Source organism: Heliangelus exortis, chromosome 8 (assembly GCF_036169615.1).
Source record: "Heliangelus exortis chromosome 8, bHelExo1.hap1, whole genome shotgun sequence".
Taxonomy (NCBI): domain Eukaryota; kingdom Metazoa; phylum Chordata; class Aves; order Apodiformes; family Trochilidae; genus Heliangelus; species Heliangelus exortis.
The window spans coordinates 12519343-12543617 of NC_092429.1; the positions used below are offsets into that span (position 1 = coordinate 12519343).

Below are 24275 nucleotides of genomic sequence, written 5' to 3' on the forward strand. Positions count from 1 at the left end.
AATCAGGTGTAATGACAGAGATGAGTAGGTCCATTAGTATTATTTATTGCAGTTAGTGCTTACTAACACCAGTCAAAGATAACATCCCCACTGTACTACATGCTGACTAAATTCATGCAAATTTTTATAAAGGTGATCTCTAGTTCAAAAATTAGAAGGCAAGTAACAATTTTACTACCAGCTGCATGACCAAGGTTAACATCTAGACTCACTAGAGTCTCACTTTCTTGTTACACGTCTGATAATTCTTTGTACCTGTAAGATGATTATTGATATACAAAGGCAGTCAGCAAAATCAAAATAAACTGGAAGTAAAACTCAGTTTTAAATGACTGTGGTCAGGTTTCAGAAGTAATCCATTTGCTATACTATAGATTCTCCTCTTAACTCCTAGCTACAGGTCAACTTTTTGCATTAACTTTGAAGCATTTCTTCATTTTTTAGTGTGGTTTTTTTTAACCATCTGATAAATTTTCAGAAAAATCCACCTAAATACAGAATAGTCAGGATACTGTAGTGTTCTCTGGTTCAGACACCTACTGTGTATTGATACTGCAACCCAGCACAGATGGCATTGTTGCCCTTGCTTTAGATCCATAGCACTTTTCTGCTGTATCATATTTAGTATATTGCACTTAGGATGTCATATTGAGGGTTGTAATTTATTTCTCTAATACGATTAAACTCACACCAACAAACAACATAATTATATCTCTATACACACTGGAGGTGTGGTTACATTATACAAAATAATCAGCTATTGTTTTGTTATATTTGATATGTTGATAATAATAAAAAAAACAACCTTACCTTGGCATACTTTAAGGTAAATGTTATTTTCTCAAGCTCATAGAGTGTAGGTGGATTTGAGCTAATTGCAACAGCTATAACTGATGAGCTTACTGTCTGTCTCTGCTCTGAAGTATCTTTTGAGGAGTGGTTTTTAGGTGATGAAAGCAAAGAACCAATATTGCTATACCGCAGAAAGACAACTGCAACAGTGCCTATCAATAAAACAGACCATGCTTAGTAGTTTGTGGTTCTTTTATAGAGGAACAAAATTGAAGACATTAAGGAAACAATAAACAATCAACATTATTACTGCTATTGCATAAAATATGCAAAACAGATGGAATATTTTCAGAATACTTATAAAAGTGCTTTAGAGATAATGAAATATAGCTTTATTTAAAACAACGTAACTGCCATTAGAAATAAAAATGTGTATTTGCATTGGAGATGCTAATTAGATATATGCATATATATATATTTTACTGGAGTAATATATGCTTGTTGCTGTTCTGCATTTGACTTCATCTGTGGTGTCAAGTCTCATAAACTACAATGGCTCAGAAATGGGGTAAATACTGGGGCCTTTCTGAAGTGCATGGCTTGCTTTGGCTTCCATCACAGTGGAGCCAGGATAGAAGACACATAGGGATATAGCAAAAGGTATTTTAGGATGCAGTCCTGATTTAAAGAAATGTGCTTTTGTTTCCTGCTACCAAGATAAACCAAAATTTTAGGAACTGACAGATGATGAGATTCACATCAGCTGGAAGATTAAGACTTAAATATTTTCTATGTTTTTAATGGTTAGGTGGTTTAGTTCCAGGAATGTTTAAGCACATTTATTTATTTTTAATGATGACAGTAGTTGGAAACCATATCTCTAGGACTTAGGTCCAAGATGAGATCTAGGCCCTGATAGCTTCAGTATTGAAGAATATATTGTTTTGCCCCAGTGAGCTGCTCTCTAACTAAAAAAAATGCACCAATTTTTGGAGGACTGACACAGAGAGCTGAAGGGGCCTGTCCAGTCACACTACAGATCTGTTGTCGACAAAAGGAAAATACTCAGGCTTCTAAGTTTTATAATTAACTGGATACTCACTGGACCACTGAAAATGTTAGAAATATCAATCTTGAGTCAATTAATGGGTGAGACAGTTATAAAAATACCTTGACCTCTACCATCTATAGTTAGCAGGGCTGAAGCTCAGTACTGGTAAACTGCACACTTGGTTATTTATGAGTGGGTACAAATGTACCCCAGGTGTTTGTGAACCCACATATGCTCTAAGATTTTTTTCTTACCATTAGGGTAAGACTCCTCTCTCTTCTTTGGAGAGATCTTTATGTAATCTCCCCCCGTGTAAACATGAGGGTGAATGTGTTTCATGTGATGTGAATCAAAGGCAAAAACCTTGAGTGCTGCAAAGGAAGAAAAATACTGTAAAAATCACAGCTTCGCTATGGTTTACCATAATTTACAGTTGGGTTAATAAATGTGCTATTGGATTGCATAATTACTGTGAATTTTAAGAATTTACCATTGTGCCAAATATTTAAAGAAAAATGCTATTAATATAGCATGTTTGCTTAAACCTCTGTCTTTTGTTATTTTCATGCATACATTTTGCTTTCATGCTTTTTACTCTTTTCATGAAAAATATAGTGTTTTATTTATCTTGCATTAAATTAGGCACTGGAAAGAATAATGTAGATTACTTTAGAAAGAGCTATTGCTTTATTAAAAATGCATTTCTGAGAAGGACCACAAATCACAATTATAAAAAGCAAAGCATTAAATTCTCTACTGAATAGTAATATTTGATAAAAGCCAATTTTTGAAAAGTATATATTTTATAGTTATCTATCCATACTACCAAATGCACATTGCACCATGAAATAATGATGTGTCTTGTCAAAAAGCAAACAAGTATCACCCCTTAGGACAAAAACTACATTAGAGGACATTGAGCTCTTTACTTGGTTCATTACAGAGCTGAGTTTCCATCACTCAGGATGGGAATAAAAAAAAAGTCAATCAAGCCTTTTTTTAAAGCAAACCAAAACAACAACAAACAAATCTAAAATTTGAACTGATAGAGGAATATCACCAAGCTAGACCATCTGCATTGCTTATAGCACAGCACACAAAAATAATATGAGCTATTCAATAGACCAGCTGTCAGAAAATGTTTGTCAGGATGTAAGGATGTTTTCTGTGGCTGGAGTTTTCAGAAGCTTGTAGCTCAAGAGCTTGCAACATAATAAGCAGTGGAAAGAGAGGGATAATACTGTGGGTCTTGTCCCAGAATAGATATATGGGGCATGTGCAAGCCCTGTAGAAAATGTATTCTTGCTGAGTATCAATAACTAAAAAATGTAGTGTTTGGGATCAGCTTTGAAATGAGTTCACAGAATTTCCTATTTTGGAAGAAAAGAAAGCAAAAAAATTACCAGTCTTCCAACACGGAAACTCCTTTCAATTCTCTTTATCAGTTTTTTTGTTTTTACTAACTGATGACCACACTGATGCCACCAGAGCATTCACCCAAACCTTGTGGCCCCAAGAGCCTTTGCTCTCAGCTGTGGGAGAAGGCTTTAGAGCCAGCTCCTTGATGCACTTCAGATCTGCCACACATCCAGAGGTGCTCTGCGCTAACAGAATTATGCTTCTACAGAGTTTATATCATTGGACAAACCCCTATCTTTTCATCACCTTTGCTAGTTTATTTTAAAAAAGGTGAGGGAAGAACAGGTGGTTTGACCTGCCTCAGGACCAAAGGAGGAATCTTTCTCATCTCATTTTATAAGATGAGCCAGTAAGAGGCACTGAAGGACTGTGCTGAATTTAAAATAAGAAATCAGATCTCACACAGTTTGAGTACACTTAGAAAAACAAAAATAAGTGGCCAATGCCAAAGAAATAAACAATTCCTTATTAGGATTTGCAAAAGCAGCTGGCATTAGCCTTGATCCATGGAAGGAATGGTAAAACTATTATTACCATAGGAAAATCAGGAATTGGCAAGGCACACAGAGGCAAGGCAGGAGAGCAAAATGGCACAGCTGAAACTAACCAATTCTCTAAAATTCCTCTGAAAATGAGAAATTTCTCTGAAAATAAAACAATGTCATATCAGACTCACAAGATACAATCCTTATACAAAGCTGAGTTACAAATACCTTCCTTGAACCAAAAAGAGTAAAAAAATCTGTATAGAACAAATCCAAGTTTCATCCCACTGGTGCTTGTATGCATATAAAATGCATAGGGTAATTTTGTGCAAACAAGATGCATCCAGATTCACTGTGACTGTGACTATAACAGACAGACTGAAAGTCACTCTAAAAGTACAAATTCTCACAGCCACTCAAGTTTTTCCTGGGCTCTGGGCTCAAATGTTCGATCTTTGAAAATGATGATACCTACACTGAAAGTCAGGTGTTAGTGATGAAACTCATCCAAATTAACACCTGTGCATTTCACACAACACCATTTCTAATCTTCATAACTGTGCTGAAAAAATCCTCAGTGTACTCCACATCTAAAGTATACCTGAGATTAATTTTCTTTATCTTACCTATATCACTTGCATTAGCATCTAGCTGTGTTGTCTTTTTGAAGTTCTGTGACATGAGAAGCGTTGCTTTTTCTGCAGTGTGCAGCAGCTTAGTCAGGCTCTGCCTTTGGTTATCTGCAGGAAGAGCTTCCCAGACTGTGATTTTGTCTTTTTGTAAAAAATTGTTCACAGTGTTTACAAAGACCTGTAAGGAAAAGAATGTTTTTAAGCAAAAGAGCCCTACATTATTTGTAAAGCAAGAAAACCCCCACAACTTTAAGTCTTGATCCACTCACATTAATGGTTGCATTACGAAGAGCTTCGTTGTCAGAGACAGAGTAATGTGGGGTATTCAGGGATGAATAAGATAGTGCTTCAACATATGAAATCACATCTACAGGTAAAAGCGGTCCCAAAGTATTCTTATTTATTTCTTGCAGCATCTCCAGAGGTGTTTTTAAATGACTAATCTGAAAAACACAAGAACTCGCATCTTAATGAAACTGGTAAAGTCCCATTTGTGCAAGTTAAAGCAAACTCAAAGTAAAGGACTGCATTCTGTGCTTCTGCTAATTTTTTTTTTTTTTTTTTTTTTTTTGATGTTGTAGCTCAGTTTATCCTAGTGCTTCAAAATGAACTAGAAAATGCTACACAAAAATAGTAAAATCTCAATGATATGGTTACTCAGTTGACTGAAAATCTCAGTTTTAGGTGAACAGGTGGGAGTAGATGGGCACTATTTCTATATTTTGTGGGGTTTTTTTCAAATGTCAATTATAAAGCGTGTCGTTCAGTGAAAGCATACTGCTAATTTCACCTTCACTGCTTTACTTTATGAACTGCTAACTGCACTTTCATAAAACAAATTAGTTTAAAAAGTAATAGGCTAGAGAGGGTGAGATGAAAACTAAGATTGCAAGTTTCAGTCTCATGGCCCAGTAAGAAAAGAATTCTTCATGACAGTGAAATTCAATGAGATTTTATCCACCAAAAAGCCTCTCAACACGATTTTGTACAATCTGTAGGCTCTGCTGCTGAACAGCTTTTATGAGGTTTACTTCATCTTACACTGAAGCTGAACAAAATAACAACACAGGCTGAAAAATAGGCTAAAATCTAAAACACTGTTATTACATAAAGTTGAGATATGTTGACTTATTACTTTGTTTAGTTTGACTTCACTTTAAAAAAAATAAAATCTCTCCTTATGATCCTGCATGGCATTTACCATGTCTTTGCACATGTACATGGTAAGCATGTATTATATTTAATACAATATTTTGTATACAATAATACAATAATTTAATACATTGCACATTAATGTAGAAAGTATGGTACCACAATGTATATCTTCCACTAGGTAAATAAAAGCCTTTCTGGATCTTTCTGGATCTTGTAACTTCATTAAACTGCTTAATACAAAATGCAAACATAACCAGTTTAAAAAAAAATTATTTAAATTAATAATTTTTAAATTTGCTTCAGGAATCTCTGCTTCAGGTGAAAAACATCTTGAGTCCACAGTCCTGAAGTTTATACATTCTGTATCACTGTTCTTACTACTCTTTGAGAAGTAAACATACTGGCATACCAGGATGATTTTGCTCCATTTTGTATTTTGTCACTGGTTGTCATTACTATCGTAAGCTATCTTGCTGCCTTTCACTCTGAACAAGCAAATAATTGCACACCAGTAAATGCAGCAATGTGTAACTTCAGAAATTGCAGAAACAGTTGAGTGATTACCACACTTCTGAATTTTTCATGCATCATGACTCACTTTGCTGGAAACAGAACTCAGATTCCCAGAAAGTTATTATCATGATTTGAACACACAACCCAGTTCAAATAATTTGAAATTATTAAAAGGACTTCTGTAAACATGCTAAAGTTCAATTGTATGCTTCGAGCATCTGTTAAAAGCTCCTTAAGAACTATTACAACTGAAATAACAGTTTCAAACAGAAACAATTAAAGGATTTGGAAATTCATTTATAAACCAGTGCTACTTACACCAGCTAAAGTTCTGTTAATATGTTCAGCTATGCAGTCTTTGTATAACTCACACTTGGCATTCGGATTTTCTGTAGAAATTAAAGAAACTAATTACATATTACAGTTTAATTAGTATTCAATATACACTCATTCGAATAGGTCTTGTCTAAGCAATCCCACATACCACCAGCATTCTGAATTTTCACACACGAGATGGAGAACTCCATTCTCAAACTTCATATACTAAGACTTAATCTTGGGCAAAGATACAGCACAGGACTGAACTGTGAGCCTCTGCTTTACCCAGGTAAAGAGTTTGGCCCCTTTCCTTGGGACTTTCACTCGTGAAGTTCAGAGGCAGCTCAAATTTTCAGAGAGGAGTAAAGCTCTGAGAACTCCATTATTTCAAATGGATCTCATCACAGTGGTTAGCAAAAATACATTTATGAAATGATTCTATTTTCAAGAAACGTAGATGCTGCTGCTCACCCCTTTTTCATGTCTTGCTGATTAATCTAACTGAAGATAAAGAGGCACCGGCAGGTTTCTCAGAAGATGTAGCTCTATAATAACACATAAACCTTTATAATATCATGTACCTTGGCAGGAAGTGCCATCATTTGGCTTAAACCGCAATTTTCCTGTGGATGGTTGATAACCTTCCTTACAGTAGCAGTTAAACCCTCCATCCACGTTTTCACATTTTGCATGATCTCCACAGGCTACAGTTCCTTCGTTGCTGCACTCATCTACATCTGCAAATATCGTGAGAAATTGAATTTTTTATTAAGTATTTACAGACTAACACCTTGCTGCTTTGTTGATAATAGCCCTGCACACTGCAAGCGTTTTCATAATACAGTTTCATGGAATAAAAAAGGCAAAAACTAAAAAGGCAAACTTAATGGCAAAACACCTCCCAATTATAATACTTACGGATTAGAAAGATAAATCATAATTGACCGTATTTTTATACCACCACTTTTCTTACTATATAATACTGCATTGTTCATGTTTTAAAACTACACATTTAGCTATTAATTCTATAATAACAAAATGCTTGGCATGATGCAAATCATCTGAAATCCATTTTCCAGAGATTAGACTAAATAGATTTTCTCAGCTTTACGATTCAGTTAGAAAAGAGAAAGAAAAAGGCAGCCTTTTCTTTTAAGTGACGGCTTTTAAAATATGCTAAAAAGCATCACTCTATCCATCTCATTAATCTAAGATTTAAGCACTGTGCCCTTTAAAGTGCTTGCATGCATTTTTTTTTTAATCCACATTTAAATTACATTTGCCTAAAATGGCTTTTGTGCTTCTAGATAATTTGCTATGAGGCAGACAAGTTCGGTAACAAGTTCAGTAACAAGGTGGGGCACAGTCCAAGAGTAAAACTGATTAATTTTGGTAACGGAATCCATGAATTGATCAGTTTAGGAGGGCTGGGTAGTAACTCCCTGGCTGAAGTGGGGATTATTGTGCATAATTTCCTTGGCTAAGGATAAAGATCAAATAACTCAAAGGAGAAAGTAAACTGGGAACAATACCAAATAATTCTAAAGAATGAAGTAATGGACTGTGAAATGCTGTGCTGGAAAGGAGAAAAGAGTGAACAGCTTTGGGACAGGTATATCTGATGAAAAGAGCTGAAAATAAAGTGACACATGAGCAGCTTTAAAGGAACAGTCTGAGAGGCTGGGAACTGAATTGACGGACAGTAAATGCAGAGAAGGGAATGGATGAACTGGAGGGGAAGACAAACTAAGTTAAAAACTGGCATGACAATGAATTTGGGAAAGAAATTGGTGAAAAATGAGGACTGAGTAACTGATTAGTGGGAGAGAATAGCTATCTGAATTGATAGGAGGCCTTTGCGCAATCAGATAGGTTTTAAGAACAGACAGAAAGCACTTAGAGGGGGCTGGAAATGCATTATCAGTGTAGAGGAGCCTTTTTTTCACTTTTATTTTGATACACAATTTTTGGTAGTTTTCAAAAAGGACTGTAAATAAAAGAGCAATAATGTATGTGAAATAACATTGCTGAAGAAATGGAAATTGTGGAAGAATAATGTACTGAATGTCTGTGGATCTATCTAGGGAATGCAGAAAGATGCCTCAAGGATACCTGGGGGCTGTCTATTTATTCAGACTGCATTTTTGGTAACTTCATAGTGTTCCTTAATAATGGTAAAAGAACATCCATTTGAAAAGCCACTCAGACTCCAGCACAGCACTGGTAGAAAGGAGAGGGGAGGCTGGAAGCACAGTTGCCCTCTCCAGTGTAACCACCTCTGCCCTCCAGAGAGAGCCCCTAAGGCCCTTCTGTGTTTGAATGGGTTGGCACAAGCTCTGAAGGTTAAAGAATGAGGTTAAAATATAATTATCTGCATTAGGGCAGTAGATTGCTTCCACATTTCATGCCCCAAACTGCAAAACTCTTCAAGGAGCTGAACTTTGCATTATCTGTATTTGCTAAGTTTCTGTATCCTCAGTACTCGTAGCTAGGGAGCTAACTGCACTACACATCATTGCATCTGGCAAAAGTGAAGAAAAGAGGGGGAAAAGAGTGATGAAGTGCTGCACACAGGCTACCTCATAATTAAATGCTGTCATTTAAAGACATTAGGCTAAAGTTCTTACTCTCAACATTTAAATAACCTCTCACACCAGTAAATTATAAAACTCTTTCAGAAACAAGTGGGTTCCTGTCAGTGCCCTGTTGCATGACTCCGTTTAAGACACAAACTTTAAATTAATTGAATTGGCAAGGGTGAAAAGCATGACAATACTGGTTTGTATAACAAGAACACACACCAACCTTATACCAAAGATTTCTTCGGCCTTGAAGGTACTTGAAGAAGGATGTGTACATCTTAACAAGATATTCAGCCTGTAATGCAGTGCTAAAACACCAGGAACTGACCTTTCCTAAAACTTACAATGACTTATAAATAAATAAACATTTGAATGCTTCCCAGACTACTGTTTACCAGTATCAGATTTCCATATGATTTACCAATATACGTGTTTCAAAATTATTATGATAAATTGATTTTAATGAAATTAGTTTGATAAATGATTTATTTGTCATTATTGGGCATTCATACAAAGTCCTATTCTCTTTGTAATTGTGTCAGATATTAAATATAATGAAGATTTTAATGAGGAGTCAGGATTACCCAAAACATTAGCAGAAACTCAAGCACCAAGGCACACCTCTGGCAACAGGATGGCTATTTAAAATCTGATAGTGACCCCCTGTTGAGTATATGCAAATAGACTTTCTGCATTTCAGTTATCCATATGGAATGAGCCCATACCCCGCCTATCTAATTTACTGTTTCCTGGAGAAAAAAAATCTGGATGACAACATTAAAAGCCAATATGCCTGATCTTGCAAGGTACTTAACAGCTTCGTATCTCTTTTGAATCAAAAAGATTGTCATGAGCAGACAACAATTTGTGACAGTTGCAAGAATGCTGGGTTTTAAGTTCTTTCTTTGAAATACAGTGTGCAGTAGCTGTAGCTTTTTGTTTCTTTATATTTTGTATTTATGCCTTTTTAACTGAATATGCAACTGTTGGACCACACACAGACAGCCTGCCAGTGCTTTCAGCAATCCAGCTTTGCTGGAGCTTTGGGGCAAGCATCTCACACCATCCTCATTGATCTGCTGTGGGAGCTGGACTGGGCTGCCAAGGCTTGTGTGAGGAGTCTTCACAGACAGCATTCCTGAGCAAAGGTTAAAGAACAGTGGCTTTTTAATGGAAGAGCATTTGCCATAGCTCTGCAAAATGCCCTGGTCTTTTAGTAAATATTCAAAACAAATCCTGAAGCTGAATTTTGAAGCTTTTATAATGGCTCCAATCAGAAAAATAGTATCACCAACACCACTTAGGCTACTGTGAAAATAGATTTATAACCTTTTATTTTATTTCTGTGCTCTGTCACTCCTCATTTACTGCAGCAGGCAAGGAAATTCCAATTAAATTAAAAGTGCTGAGAACAGTTATTATGTTCAGTCTTGCCAATTACTGGATTGTACCTACATCTCTTTGATTCTTCACCAGTCAGTCAAGACAGCTTGATGTCTACATTATACCTTCTGCTTATTAGTAGCTCGCAAGTGATTGAGAAGTCCAATTGCAAAGGACTAGATGCTCCCTCCCCGTGTCGCCATACTGTGGAAGGCAGCAGCAGACATAAAGTAAAAATGAAAAAGCCTATGAATGGCACAAGTAAAAGAAAAGTTAGCAATGCAGCATAATGCCCTAACCCATCTGCTCACCAGCTCCCTTGTCACAGACAAAGATGCAATGGAGAAAGGATGCTTTACCAGGACTCTCAGAAGAAGCTGAGAAAAACCTGAAGAAAACTAATAGCATGTTCCTGGAAAAGGCAAAGTAGCACAGATGGCACTTTCATTTTACAGATGGCCATTTTTCACTCTGTTGACCGGGGTGAAAAAAGTAGGTTTAAATTTCACCTTTTTATCTGCAGTTGAACATTCAATAAAAATGTGAAGTCTAAGGAAAAAAACCTGGCTTTTACACAGTAAAAGGATTTTAATAGCTCACAGTCAGGACAGCAGAAAAATGTCATCCTCAGAAATATTGTAGCTCTGCATTCCTCTTTTCCTCTTCTCCACTTTCTTTCTCCTTTTCTTTTTTTCTCTTTCCCTTCCTACCTTTCAGTTCCTCCTCTACCTGCATGTTTCATTGTCATGTCTTTACCAGTTCTGTCTGATACTGCTCACTCTCAGCTCAAAACTCAACATTCTGGTTGGATTAAGTGTGAACTGACATTTCAGAAAGCCAAGTTTTCTCTTGAGCCACTGCCTCAAGAACGGTAAACACTGTGTATTCAAAAGTTTAATAGAGTATCAAAAGAGAGTAGGAATGCACATGTGCGTGCACATGGACTTACACACATGGTGATGCACCACACTTGCACCACTGGGAACTCCAGGCAGGTTTGGTGTGATTTTATTATAAACATATAGGCTGCATAATGGCATATTCTCCAAAATGCATTTTTAAAGCTACTGCTATATCCATTTTACATATATATTTAAAAGAAATCTTATGAGTTTGCAGAATCAGGAAAGATTTGGGGGCCCTATAAACATGTGTAGAATGGATACTTGGTAGGTCCATCCTCCAAATTGCACTGTCTTTACAATTTGGTGGTGGCTTCAGTTGTGTATCATACACCCTGAACTCACTACTGTCAGTTGCTTGTGTGCAAGTTATATCTGCTATTTGTAGCACCAGATCCATCGGGTATAAAATACCCTAATTATGGTTTCCATGATAGATAAAGTAGAAACTTAATTGTGGGTCAAAAGGTTGTCTTTAGGACTCACTGCTTGGTACATTGTTTAATGAGAAAAGGTGCCCACAGGTAATACTTTATTTCAGTGTGGGTTTTGAAAGTGTTCAGCTACTCCCATATGGATTTGCAAAAAGGAGATGAAAAGTGGTAAACTTTTCAGTAGAGGATAAAAAAAGATCAGTCTACCCAGTAAAGAAAAGGAAAAAAAAAAAAAAAAAGAAATTAACAAGCTAATGGTAGAAAGTTAAACTGATACAAGAACAGTCAGAATAACTTTGAAGACAAAACTTCTGAAGCTGAGGAAATGTCATAATGTAAAAATCAAAGCCTTGACCAGAAACTGTGAGAATATTTACAGCTCAATGTGCTAAGTCTCAGTCCCAGCTAATTTAAGAACAATTCACAGTGGCTGGATAAAGCAGAGCTCTTTTAGATGGATGTTAGCAATGGGCAAGAAATGTTGATTAGATCACTTTCTGGCTTAATATGCAGCCATTCTGCAGATATTAAAAGCAGTACGAAGAGAGGTTGTCAGCACTCACAAGTTCACACGAGACATATCTAGAATGAGACACAGTCAGCATAAAGGTGTAAAGGGCAATAGATTTATTTCTCATTTTCCCATTTCCTGAGAACTGTTGCAACATACAGAGAAAATTACCAGGAGTCTGAAAAAAGAGAAATAGTTGCAGTTCTTCCATTCAAAGGAAATTCTAAAGGGCTGCATAGTTGTTCAGAAATAACATTTTTCCAGAGAACTTCTCCTCCCCTGTAATCTTGAACATGTTCCATCCAGCTGCTACAAAAACAGAGGCCGATGGATGGCACAGGAGGTAGGATAACTTCTGATCTTGCTCATTGCTTCTTTTGATCAGTCCTGAAACGTTACCAAAAATATTCCAACCAAAGCCCTCAAACAAAAGATATCTTGAGCATAGTAGGTCAAACACATAGTGAATTTCGTTGGCCCCAGGTGACCTGAACACAGAATACTTTGTCACTCTGCTTCTTTTTTTTTTTTTCTTAAGAATATAACCACCTTACTCACAGATCAGTGAAACAGGTGCATAATTGGGTAGACTGGGGATTTCTGTGTTACCTTAACAATATATTAATTGTCTAAAATGTGACATGTGGATTAAAATATTGTGAGTAGAATCAAGACTGAAGTGTTACTGAAAGCAATGGCAGCTGCTGTTATCAGTGAGAACTGCAGGTGTGAACTGGAATAATAAATTTATACCAGTTCAAACTGTGGGAATTTTTTATCCTGACACCGAATTTCACAAATCTGAAAGCATCTTGCTAGATTTCTATAATTAACAGAAGCAATAACATAAGAGTGACAATGTAAAGCTAGCTGGCAGACATTAATAACTTACCCACACAGGAGGTTCCATCATTAGGTACAAAAGTTTGTTGACCATTGCTGGATTTGAAACCAGGTGCACACATGCAGAAATAACTTCCCACCGTGTTTGTGCAATTGGCGTGCTCTCCACAAAGCTGAGTAGCATTTTCACACTCATTATCATCTGTCAAGACATAAATTATGGAGAAATATATTTGCATTTGCCGACTGAAGAAAACAGTGAAGTAAAAGCTTAATTTGGCCTCCAGTATTTTATTCATGCCATTTTTGAATGCTGAGCTGGCACTCTTCGTGTTTGTCTATATATTTTTTCCATTGCAAATAACGTAATCAGGTGTTCAGCAGCACTGTTCTGCCCTCATCCTGTGTGAATCAACAAATGAGAAAACCAGTGTGATACTGAAGTAAATAGTTTAATTGGATTCTGCCTGAAATAAAGGATTGAGGCAATGTTCTGCAGTGGTTATATTTGATAACATTTTTTGCTACCCAAAAATGTACAGGTAGAGAGTCACCCTGAGGATGCATCTGGGAATTCAGAATCATAGAAAACAGACCTCAAAAGCAAATAATCAATTTCATACACTTACACCAAGGAAGGATCAATTTTGCTAAACTGCCAGGTTTTTAATTTTGGAGACCTTCTCAGCAGTCCCATACAACAAACTTACAAAGTCTGTCCTACTGGCTGACCAGAGTCTTCAAATATATTGGTTTTTTTCTCTAGTTATCCCAAAGATCTTAATAAACAGATGAACATGATTCATGGCTTGATCTTGACCTCCGCACAATTGCTCTGCAAGTCATCAGTTTTATACCTGCAAAATTCAATGATCTATTTTACAGGGCTAATCCCATGCCCCAAATGCTACATGAAGAAGGAAATATATAACCAAGTTTTAAAGACTACTTCCTCTCTGCAGAGCCTCTACATTGTGAGCATGGGATACAGCTAGATTGATCAAAGGTCAAGTGAAATAATAAACTTATGTTTTGAACTGTATAGTTGATCTGCATTGACTCAATAAGATGGTTTCCTCTCCAGTATCTTCCCAGGTCCCTGCTATCTATTAAACAAGTTTTAGATCAAACTTGAATAAAAGCTTCCTTGTCCAGACCCTGTTTATAAAATGGAGAGTAACATTTGTAATACTGATAATTCCAAATAGCCATTTCTCCCAAAGCACCCCAAAACTCTGAACATAACAGATCAATGAACCTCTCCCAAAGAAGATGGGTGGAGTTATCCACTCTCTGAGTGGAGTTACCTATTTTCTACATTGTGAGAAAAGAAAAGAGTTAAAGGCTTCCTGCAGTCTACTGGGATTCTGTTCCTCTTCTCAAGCAAAAGGTACTCATAACATGATGAATGACAGGAAAGGATTCTAACAGGGAGAGAAATAACAATTTATTGCAGAAGAGGAATGATTAAGCAGCATGACAGGAAGAAGAAATATTTCAAAAAAGATACCCAGGGATGAGTTTCAGAAAGGTGCTTCTGCTTCCTGATGGTCAGTGTTCTCATAAAGTGTTTACAGAGATATGGTCCAGACAAGTAAAGTGTCACATAAGCAAGGGAAATGTCAAGATTTAAGTGCACCAAAAGCTGTAAAGCATTGCAGGAATACATTTCTGCAATATAACTTAGTCACAACCCCTAGAATAAAGTCGGAAATGACATTTTTCAGATTTAAAGTCTGATGTGATTTTGAATGTTACTCAGTTGACTGAGATGCAAATACCAATTCAGTACTACAGCTTTCCTCAGAGGAATTTGGGTCAACAGTATCAAATGGATTATGCTCATTATAACTGAAATTGAATGCAATTTAATGAGGAATCCAAGTATAAAACCCCTCTGCCAACACAAGTCAACATTATATATGCTATAGCTTTGGTATTCATAAGAATAGTGAAGGTGCATAATTTGGATCTTACATAGAGAATACCAAACCAAAATCCAATTACTTTAAGTGACATTACAATAGGGAGTAAAAAAAAGTGGTGTTAATCCAAGTTCAAAAGCTAAACATGAGAACATGCAAAGTCTAGTTTGGCACTTGGCATCATGGAGACCAGACCCTAGATCACTTTAAAAATCTTGGTAGGAACATCCATTTGCTCAAATATCTTGTGTATGTGTGTTTCTGTGTGTTTGGCTCTTAAGTAATCCCAGTTTGCTACCAGATTATGGCATTTATTTTAGCTTCCAAGTAAACTTGATACTTGGGAAAGTATTAGAGATCCTTGAAAGCAATACCTGTTGACTTCAGAAAGCTCATGTGATAACACTTATGGAAGATGAGAAGTACAAGGACACTGACTGCTGCAGGACTTAATTCAAAGCCAAAGAATAACAGAGCTGACAAGAGAAAAGCTACATGCTACACACAAGAATTTTTCTTTTGGATTTGTTTTCTAGGAGCTCCTGTTTAGCCCTCAAAATACTTGTTCAGGTAATCCAGAGAGTTTATAAGCACTATTATTAGGACTCGTGAAGTGGTCGTCAATGATTTCTTTACAGTTACGTCTAGTGAATTCTAGAGGATTATTGGTGTTTTTTCTCAGTATTTAGGATGTCTGTAAAGGGTTTAATGGTGACTATATTCCCTTAGGAGACTTGCCTGTCAAGGGAAATTTTTATAATCTGATAAATCTTTAGAGTACCAAAGAAGAAGAGCAGTAATTTACCTTACACAAACACAAGAACAGATATTTTAAAGAGTTAAATTCATAAGGAGCTCTCCTTTCACTATTCCTATGGTCTAATGTAACACTGAGCAGACCATGCTGGGGGATAATTTAGTGGACCACATCCTGCTTCCATTGAGATTAATGGCATAAAAGTCACTGACGTAAACAGGCCCAGAGTGGTGCTTGCTATGGAAAACTACTGGTTTAACAAGAAAGGCAAGTGAGGAAGTAGTTTCCAAAAAAAAAAAAAAAAGCAGCTTCATATATATTTTGACTACATGTGTTTAAATAATCTGCCTAATTTCACACAAAATATTTTACAAGATGAGCAATGACAGCAAAAATATCTTCTAGTTCTCAGTATAAACAGTTTGATTTTGTTCTTGAGGCAGCAGTTAAGTGTTAAGGCCATGGGCGTACAGTAATTTTCTGAATTTTACATGTCTTACAATATTATTCGACTTGTGATTTAAAAGACATAAGAAAAATACCTCAAAACCAACAACCAACCAACCAAAAAAAAAAAATCCCAAACAACATAGGATTAATAGATGGTAAAATATTTTAGGCTGTTTTTTGGGGGGGCTTTTAAAGAAATTTTCTATCTATTCAGAGAGGATACTTTAAATGACAGTGATCATTTAAGCCACCTGCTTTGTTGACATCTAATTTACTTATGCCAAGTGCACCCATTGCTGGCACACACACCCATTGAAGACTACAGGCAGCATTTAAAAAATGCCCAATCTTAGATTTTTTTTGTTATTTTCTTTTCACTAACAGATGAAAAATTGGGAGACTTTTAGCAACAACACTGGCCAAAAGACAAGGTTAATTTTTGTGGCTAAATCATAATACTGCATCCACGTATGTTTAATACAGAAGACATTTGCTGAATATCTATACTGCCTTGAGAAATGTGGGGGGGCTTTTGGAGGAGGGGGAGCAAGTGCTTTTGTTTTGGCTTTTTTTGCTTTGAATTTTTATTTTTGCTTTTGTTTTTTAATTTTGGGATTTTTTACATGGCAATATTATGCTATTTTTAGTGCTTTAAAATGCTATAGTTAAAAATCACAATGTGAGGAAGGTTATATAAAGCTTCATAGAAAATCTGTGTTAAATATCCCAGACATGGGAAGACACAGGAATGTGTGTACATGAATTTGAGTACAGGTAAATGTGTAAAATTTAATTTTTACATGTGTAAAATAAAACCAAGTTTCATTTTCATGTTAAAATTGCAGCTGGTATATTTTACTGCACATAAATGTAAATGTAACTATGGTTGGACAAAATCTGCTGCAAGCTGCCTTTTATCTGTTCTCTACTAGTGTCTTGAAAAACATGAGGACTTTCAATAGCAAAAAATCTGAAAAGCTGATATACCCATTTCAAACTCAACTTGAATTGAGGATGGTAATTCTGTATTAAAACTGCATGTGTTCATTAATATAAGGATTCCATTACTTTAGGACTAAGTAGCCCCACTCAGAAGTCTGGACATTGATGGAAGTCTTGAAGGGCTGTAAATTGGATTTAATGCCTGAATAATCTTTACATCAGGTAGTATCACTCACTGTTACGTAAAATTTGTATGAAGTTTGCTTAGCATTGATATAATACATTTTTTGTGTAAAGAACATTCAATTCTTTAAAAAAAAATTTAAAATATAGGAAACACAAAAAAAAAGATTATTTGTGGATTTTAGGGCCATGAAGCAGTTGGAAGCCAGAAGAATCTGGTAAGATTTTAGGAATAAAGGACAGAGGAAATTTCTTCTATCACATTCCATATGCTTTCTGAAGTGCAAGTTTTACCCTGTCATATATCCTGTTTTAATACCAGGTGATTATAAAATGATAATCTATAATAGGAAAATGCCAGGGGAATTACAGCTACAAAATTACGTATTTTTTTACTATTGTGACAAGCATATGAAAATACTTTGAATTATCATTTTCAGGTATAAGATTTTCATAATACTGCTTATATATTTTACATTAAAAACTCTTATGGCAGTAGATTTATTAGATAAGCTTTGAAGGGCTTCCATTGCACTGAGCACATCTCCACGACAGACTTTTTGATAATGTGATGACATATAATATGAAGAGTTAGTTTTGAGTTGAAACTTGTCATATTGATTCACAACCACACAAAAGTGTTTTTTTCTTCCTTTTTGTAAATTTTGAAGTAAACTGTTTCTCCTTTCAGTTCAAACAACAAGGTTGAAATCACCCTAATTAATCAGTGATTTATCAGTCTTCACCAATTGATGGAAAACGTGACATTTGTAGAAGTGAAAGTTTGTAGTGGAGAGTATGTTCTGGGCTGTCTTGCATTGAATTAAATTGATATTACTCAGGCTGATGACCTTTATTAATGGATAATTGACCTGACTGGTCAATGTTCAACAATGTTGAACTTGGAGTTTGGTAATAGCCACCCGGAGCACTCCAGAGGCGGGATGGCCCATGGCTGAAGAAGCTTGCCACCTGGGGGCCCACCACATAGAAAACACAGAACTGCACATTCTGTAAGCTCAGCCCTTGACTTCCATGCTCCTGTGTCTTCTGCAGAAGAGCTGGAATTCTCAGTTTGGGATTGAAATCTGCCAGTTAGACTACTGAGGCTTTGCTACATGCAGAGCACTGGAGACACTCTTTCTCTTTTCTCTTGCAGGGATCAGTTCTGTCCTGTGACCAGAGTGCTTGGTGGGGTCTGACCTGGATACCCATCCAGGCTGGCACAAGGGGCACCAAGCTTCCCAAGGCAGCAGCAATTTGGCAGTTGCAGGTGAGGTCTCTTGACACCTTGACATTTCAGAGAAGGATTTTAATGAAATATGAACTTCTGACCAGAGCTTGAGTTTTCCCAAAGCCACACCTGAACAAGCAGAGGCGTGATGGTGTGTTTTACAAGAATTTGAAAAGTGCTTGATATTACCACAAGAACCACAAGCAGCTCCTCCTGAGGCCATTATCACACACTAACTTGTATTCACATTCTATTCAGTGCATTCCCCCGGTGACATAAGAAGCAACTAAAGCATCGACAATTAGTTTTGCCCCAACCCAGGCCTTTTGACACCAAGGTTGGAAGCCTCTGGGGCACAGCTGTCTGTCAGGAAAAGCAGTGGTAGCACAGGGCTGGGGACCAGCATCCGACACAGTAGTTTGAGAAGTGGACAGCACTGGATAGGAAGGAAAGGCAGCCGGAGCAGCTGGGGAATACACTGATTCATTGCATCCGGCTGTTCTCTTTCGACAGCAGCTCTGCTGCCAAAGCTGCTACGGAGCCCCTGAGGGAAACTAAAACTACCCTTCCCTAGTGTAACCCTCATGGGACAACAGTACTTGAAGTGCCTCACTTAACCCCTCAAAAGCAAGGAAATGAAAGGCTTCCTGTAAAACAAATTCCAGTGCTACTCACCCTGCTGTGCTTAGCTTGTCTGGAGGTCTCAGAACAGTGGGTGATCTTACATACATTACTTCTGTGCTGCAGGACTGTGTCTACAGCCATCACAGCCTGAGTTAAGAGCAGCGATACCATTAACAACCTTGCCTTTCCTTCCTTGTGATGTGTTTCCATTAATGGTAATTTAGCACAATTTGTTTATGATTCTCCAAAGATTCAGCATTCAAGTTTGGTCTAAATCAGCATGAAAGAGCAGATGCTTAGAGAAACCACTTGAGACTGCAGAACTGGGCTGGAAATCTCATTTAAATATGAATTGCTTTCATAATGGGCCCGATTCATCTTTGTCCTATACTGGGGCAGGGGACCATGCAGTTGTTGCATAGGAAAACTTGCCACTGCAAGCTCTGTCTTACTAAAATTCCATAATTCTCCATCTCCTTCAAGGAGCTTTTCACAATGCCTTCTCAGGATGTTTTTAAAGCTTAACAGGAGTTTAACTGGTTTTAACTTGATGGCTCTGCAGCTAGCTGGACTTCTCAAAGTCCTTAGTTCAGCAAACAAGTATTTTCTCTTGCACTCTTCACAGGCTATGTGTACACACAGATGATTTCGGGTCAGCAGTTGTTTTGCATCTGGCTGAACTGAAAAGACTCACAACAAAAATTCCCTTAGTTCCAGGTTAAGAAAAAGGGCAGAACAGTCTAAAAGAAGAAGGAAATTCACTGCTTGAGTTTCAGAGAATGGAAAAGGTTCAGAACAGTTTATATGTTACCGGAGCTTCTTCACTTATCTCATATCAGTGTTTTCAGACATTGCCAAATAAAAATTAAGAGTATTTATTATTAAGCACCAGTAATTAAATTTTCATTTGTTTAGCCACACAGAACAACCTGTCTTTCCAACATTTGAGGAGTTACAGAAAAAGAAAAAATACATAATTTGCTTCTTGCATGTGACGAATAAAAGGGGTAATCTTTAAAAGTACTAGTCCTTGACTAGAAACAAAACATTTACCCAGACAAGCATCTTTCGGAATTTCAGAATAAAAAGTAACAGGGTGCTCAAGCTAGTCAAACAGAGGGAAAGGAGAGAATAAATGGCTGAGTAGCCCCATTCCATCTTTTCCCCAGCAGTGCCTTCCCTCCTCTGGAAAGGTGGGGTTTATAGGCAGCAGCAATGGGCCCCCACTGCTCCCCCCCCTTGGAGCTGCACTGAGACTCAGCAAGAAAGCTTCAGAGCTGTGCAGCTGCAAGTGGGGAGCTTCAACTGGGGTGCTGAAACCTCAAATTCATTGTCTGGCTGACACTTTATGGATCATGAGGGGAAGATCTGTGAGTGCTACAAAGATTTACCCCTTCTGTTGGAGATGAAACTCGGAGCTAGTGAGGCATCGCCTGCTGATGTGGTGAGCAGGTCTCGGGGCACCTGTCAGGGGTGTGGGTGAAGAGCACAACCCCCACCACAGCTTAGACACAAGGGACCAGGAGCTGTCACTCACTCTTTGGGGAAACAGACTGTGACTTCCTTATACCTGGAGCACTCCAGGTTCCCCTTCTGTGTTCCACCTAGGAAAGTGGCATTAATTCACCAGCTGAGCCCCTGGCCTGATGAACTGCTAAAATGCAAAGCTAAAGGACAGACACAGTAGCAAAGTAATTGCAGTAAAACGGAAAAAATCCTGGATGAAAATGGTCTGCTGGAGTTCTGAGACTGGTTTAGGAGGTGACGAGTGATGACCAGATGAATTCTCTGGAAAACTGAGTTATAGACATTAAAAAGGAGGGGATAAAACAATAAACCCATTTTCCTTTCCAGTGACACAGAGCTCCCAGTTAGCCATGCCATGAACTCAAACAGCTGTAGGCTCCCAACTGACAGGACGTGAACAAGCAACACGTCACCACTCAAATCTAAGCATTTTGGTCCCGAGCAAGAGATAAAACAGAAGGGAAACAGCTTAGCAAACAGTTTGATTAAGGGAGAATAAAACCTTCAAGGCAGTGCTTCCCCAAATTTCAAAACAAAACAAAACAGAAAGGGAAGATATTTATTCAGAAAACACCACAGGAAATGCATCACTGCTTTACTGCTTACGATTGAAAACCACAGTGGCACCAGCATGGGATGGGTGAGCAAGATGGGAAAAAGGGGATAAGTGAGACACAACACAGCTTGGACGAGGCACTGTCATTAAGCATTATCTGATGTGCTTTACCAAACTCAATACAAGCACAGAGCAAAGGCTGTGATAAGAAGTAATGCTGTTTTCTGTCAGGATATGGACTTATCCTTCATTCACACAGGACTATAATTTTGTTTGGGACAGTTATACACTCGGGAGCCAGAAATTAAAAGCCAGTCGCTGAATTCCTCCCTAGAGTGGGCGGTCTGAAGCCTTAGAACTAGAGGACAAGCTCAGGTTCATCTCCAACTAACCCCGAAGTCTTTACCCAGCTGACCTGCTCCATCACTCCGTCTTGTGGCAGGTTCTGAAACAGCAGGACTGCTTCTGCATTTACTTCCAAGTGAATGGAACAAGATGCTTGTGTTTGGTTTGTGTGTGAAAAGTCTGTTTCCATACCAGAGCCTGCCCTCAAAATCACTGAAATCCAAGGGGCTCCCATTAACCTACATCTTTGTTTTTACTGAAGCAAAGGGGTAAAATCTGACAAGAGCAGAAGTCAAGAATGAAGACCACATTGCTCTTTTACCCTCACTCTACATAGATTGAATTACCAAGACCCAGCCTCGACACCCTGGCAGGCACTCTGCATCAAGCTTCCCACTTGAGGATCAAACTAACTGAGACACAATCAATCTATGAGACACATCATCACTTTCTTGGTTTGCCTCCTTCAAAAACACAGAATTAAATCAAGGTGAAGTGCAGCTGAATGGGAATTTGTTGGATTTGAACTGCCAGCAGTGTGCAAGTGTCAATGTTTTTCTAAGTGCTACCAGCAGAAGGGTTTTGGAAACCTCCCTGTTATTAAGTTACAACATTATCATTCCAGTTTTCACTTTAACTTGCTGGTTTTCACTGCAACTCATCCTTTAATTGAAAAGTAAAACAGCATAGGCACAATCTAGATATTTTTGCTTAAAGGAAAACAACCCGAGGTTAATGCACAACACTTACTGAGGGGGATTTGCCAGTGAATGACTATGCCCTTTGCAGAACTTAATGAACAGCCCAAGGAGAAGTTCTGCTTCAGCACTACAAATAGAACTGTATTTCAAATAAACAAAAAAACCCACCAAGCCAAACAACCAGAGAATATCTGCATCATAATGTCTTGCAAACTTCCCATTGTATTTTCCATGTACCATAATGCTAGCAGAGAACCAGCACCATGAGAGATGTATCAGAATGTGAGGCTGAAATTGTGATTACATTATAGAAACTGAGGAAAGGGTTAAACAAATAAATGCCATGATTTTTGCTGTGTACATATATTCCCTCAATGCTCCAGTAGCTACTGTATAATAGCACTCAGGAAAATAGGAAATAAAGTCGTTGTTCAATTCCTAATGCACCTGGTTCTTGTTATTTCCAATAGTCATTACTGAGAGCACTGCTTGCAGAACTTTCAAAACCAAAATACGTAAACTTAGTATGGTACATTCTAGTATTTGTCTAAGTCCAAACCTTCTTTTGCATATTACAGAAAAAAAACCTTAAAAACTGCCCTCTTGAAGTGGAAATTATTCCCCAGTAGCTGCAAAGAGTTTGCACACTATCATGCACCAAATCCTGGTATTTGAACTGCAGCTGAACAACATTGAACAGTTCTTAAATGCATAAGAAAGACAGTATAACCATATCAGGATTATTCTGACCATATCTAATGCCTAACAAGTGCTCAATGGACATCCCCTCCAGCCCATTTCACAAGGGTAATCACTCAGAGGTCTCAATCTCTCTGGATTGTTCAACAACACCCCATCCAGCAGCAAGTGAAACGCAAGCCTGGAAGTCAGGATGAACACAAGTTCCTAAATCTCACATGGCCAGACTACCTTCCTGGCCCTGGAGACATAACCTGTCAGTTTACATTTACCACTTTTGCAGCATTTTTGGGAGGGAAAAGAAGAACTGAAATCTACCAAAAAGGTTTTTGTTAAATCATGACACGAGATAGTTTAAGAGCTTTAGTAGGAAGCCTTGGTTTGTGTAACAAGGACTGATCTGTATGTTAGCAGTACAATTGGGCTTATCAGTGTATCAGGAGAAGACCCTTTTTGTGCTTTAGGCTCTGATACTTAAAAATAGGTGATACATTATGAAGTACAGGTGCCTTTGTACTTTATTATCTTTAATAAATTTTGTCCATTGAAAAAATATTTTTTGTAACATAGCTAAAACAGTATTAAAAACATTTCTTGCTTTTGGCTTTCAGATTTGTGTTATGTTTCATTTTGGATTTAAAAAGCAGAATACAAGGAAGATGTAAAATTGCCTTCAAAGAAGTAATAGCTTAAATAACATGGAAGACCATAAAACAGCAACTGCAGGAGAAGTAATTTTTTTTTTTCCATTGTGGAACAGTATTCATTGATTTCTGAAACCACAGGCTAATTTTGCTCTGAGTGGACATACTTTAAGGAGTCTAGTCTGGGCATCAGAGACACTGAGTTTGTGATGTACTTTTGCCAAACCCAAGTTATAGTAGCTGGATGCAATTTGCTAGCCAGTGCTATTCAGAAGCTAGATGAAGTGACCTAACACTATATTGCTGTAACTCAATATTAAGCTTAGCTCATTAGAAGATAACACCAATTAAAAAAAAATAAAATCACTACTGTTTCCTTCTTGTGAAAAATTACATGTGAACTAAGCCTGTTCTACACTGGCCAACATATCTTTCACATGGCTTGGTGACAGTATGTTTTTTATAATATCTCTATTTGTAAGTTATCCCATTTAAATGCTCCAGAATTCAATAGGTTCACTACTGGATAATACACTAATTCACAAAAGGAAATAATTTCAATCTATAACCGAGAAAATCCATTAATTACTGGAAATCCAGTCTCCAAACCTGAAGATATCAAATATGGTCTGGCAAGGAGGAGACAATTAGACTGAGGAATTCTACCC

At 37.4% G+C, this 24275-nt stretch overlaps 1 protein-coding gene across 2 annotated transcripts in view; it reads right to left on the reverse strand.

Moving 5' to 3' along the window:
* Nucleotides 1-24275, reverse strand: part of ADGRL4 (adhesion G protein-coupled receptor L4) — a 73137-nt gene that overhangs the window by 21425 nt on the left and 27437 nt on the right. Inside the window, exons 3-9 of one of the 2 annotated variants that reach the window (XM_071750456.1) lie at nt 13070-13222; nt 6947-7102; nt 6366-6436; nt 4649-4822; nt 4374-4557; nt 2098-2214; nt 811-1004 (exon numbers count right to left, since the gene is read on the reverse strand). In XM_071750456.1, the coding sequence (XP_071606557.1) occupies nt 811-1004; nt 2098-2214; nt 4374-4557; nt 4649-4822; nt 6366-6436; nt 6947-7102; nt 13070-13222 (1049 nt within the window). Of the gene's footprint in view, nt 1-810; nt 1005-2097; nt 2215-4373; nt 4558-4648; nt 4823-6365; nt 6437-6946; nt 7103-12348; nt 12498-13069; nt 13223-24275 lie in introns of those variants that run through there. The other variant, XM_071750457.1, reaches the window with a different exon arrangement.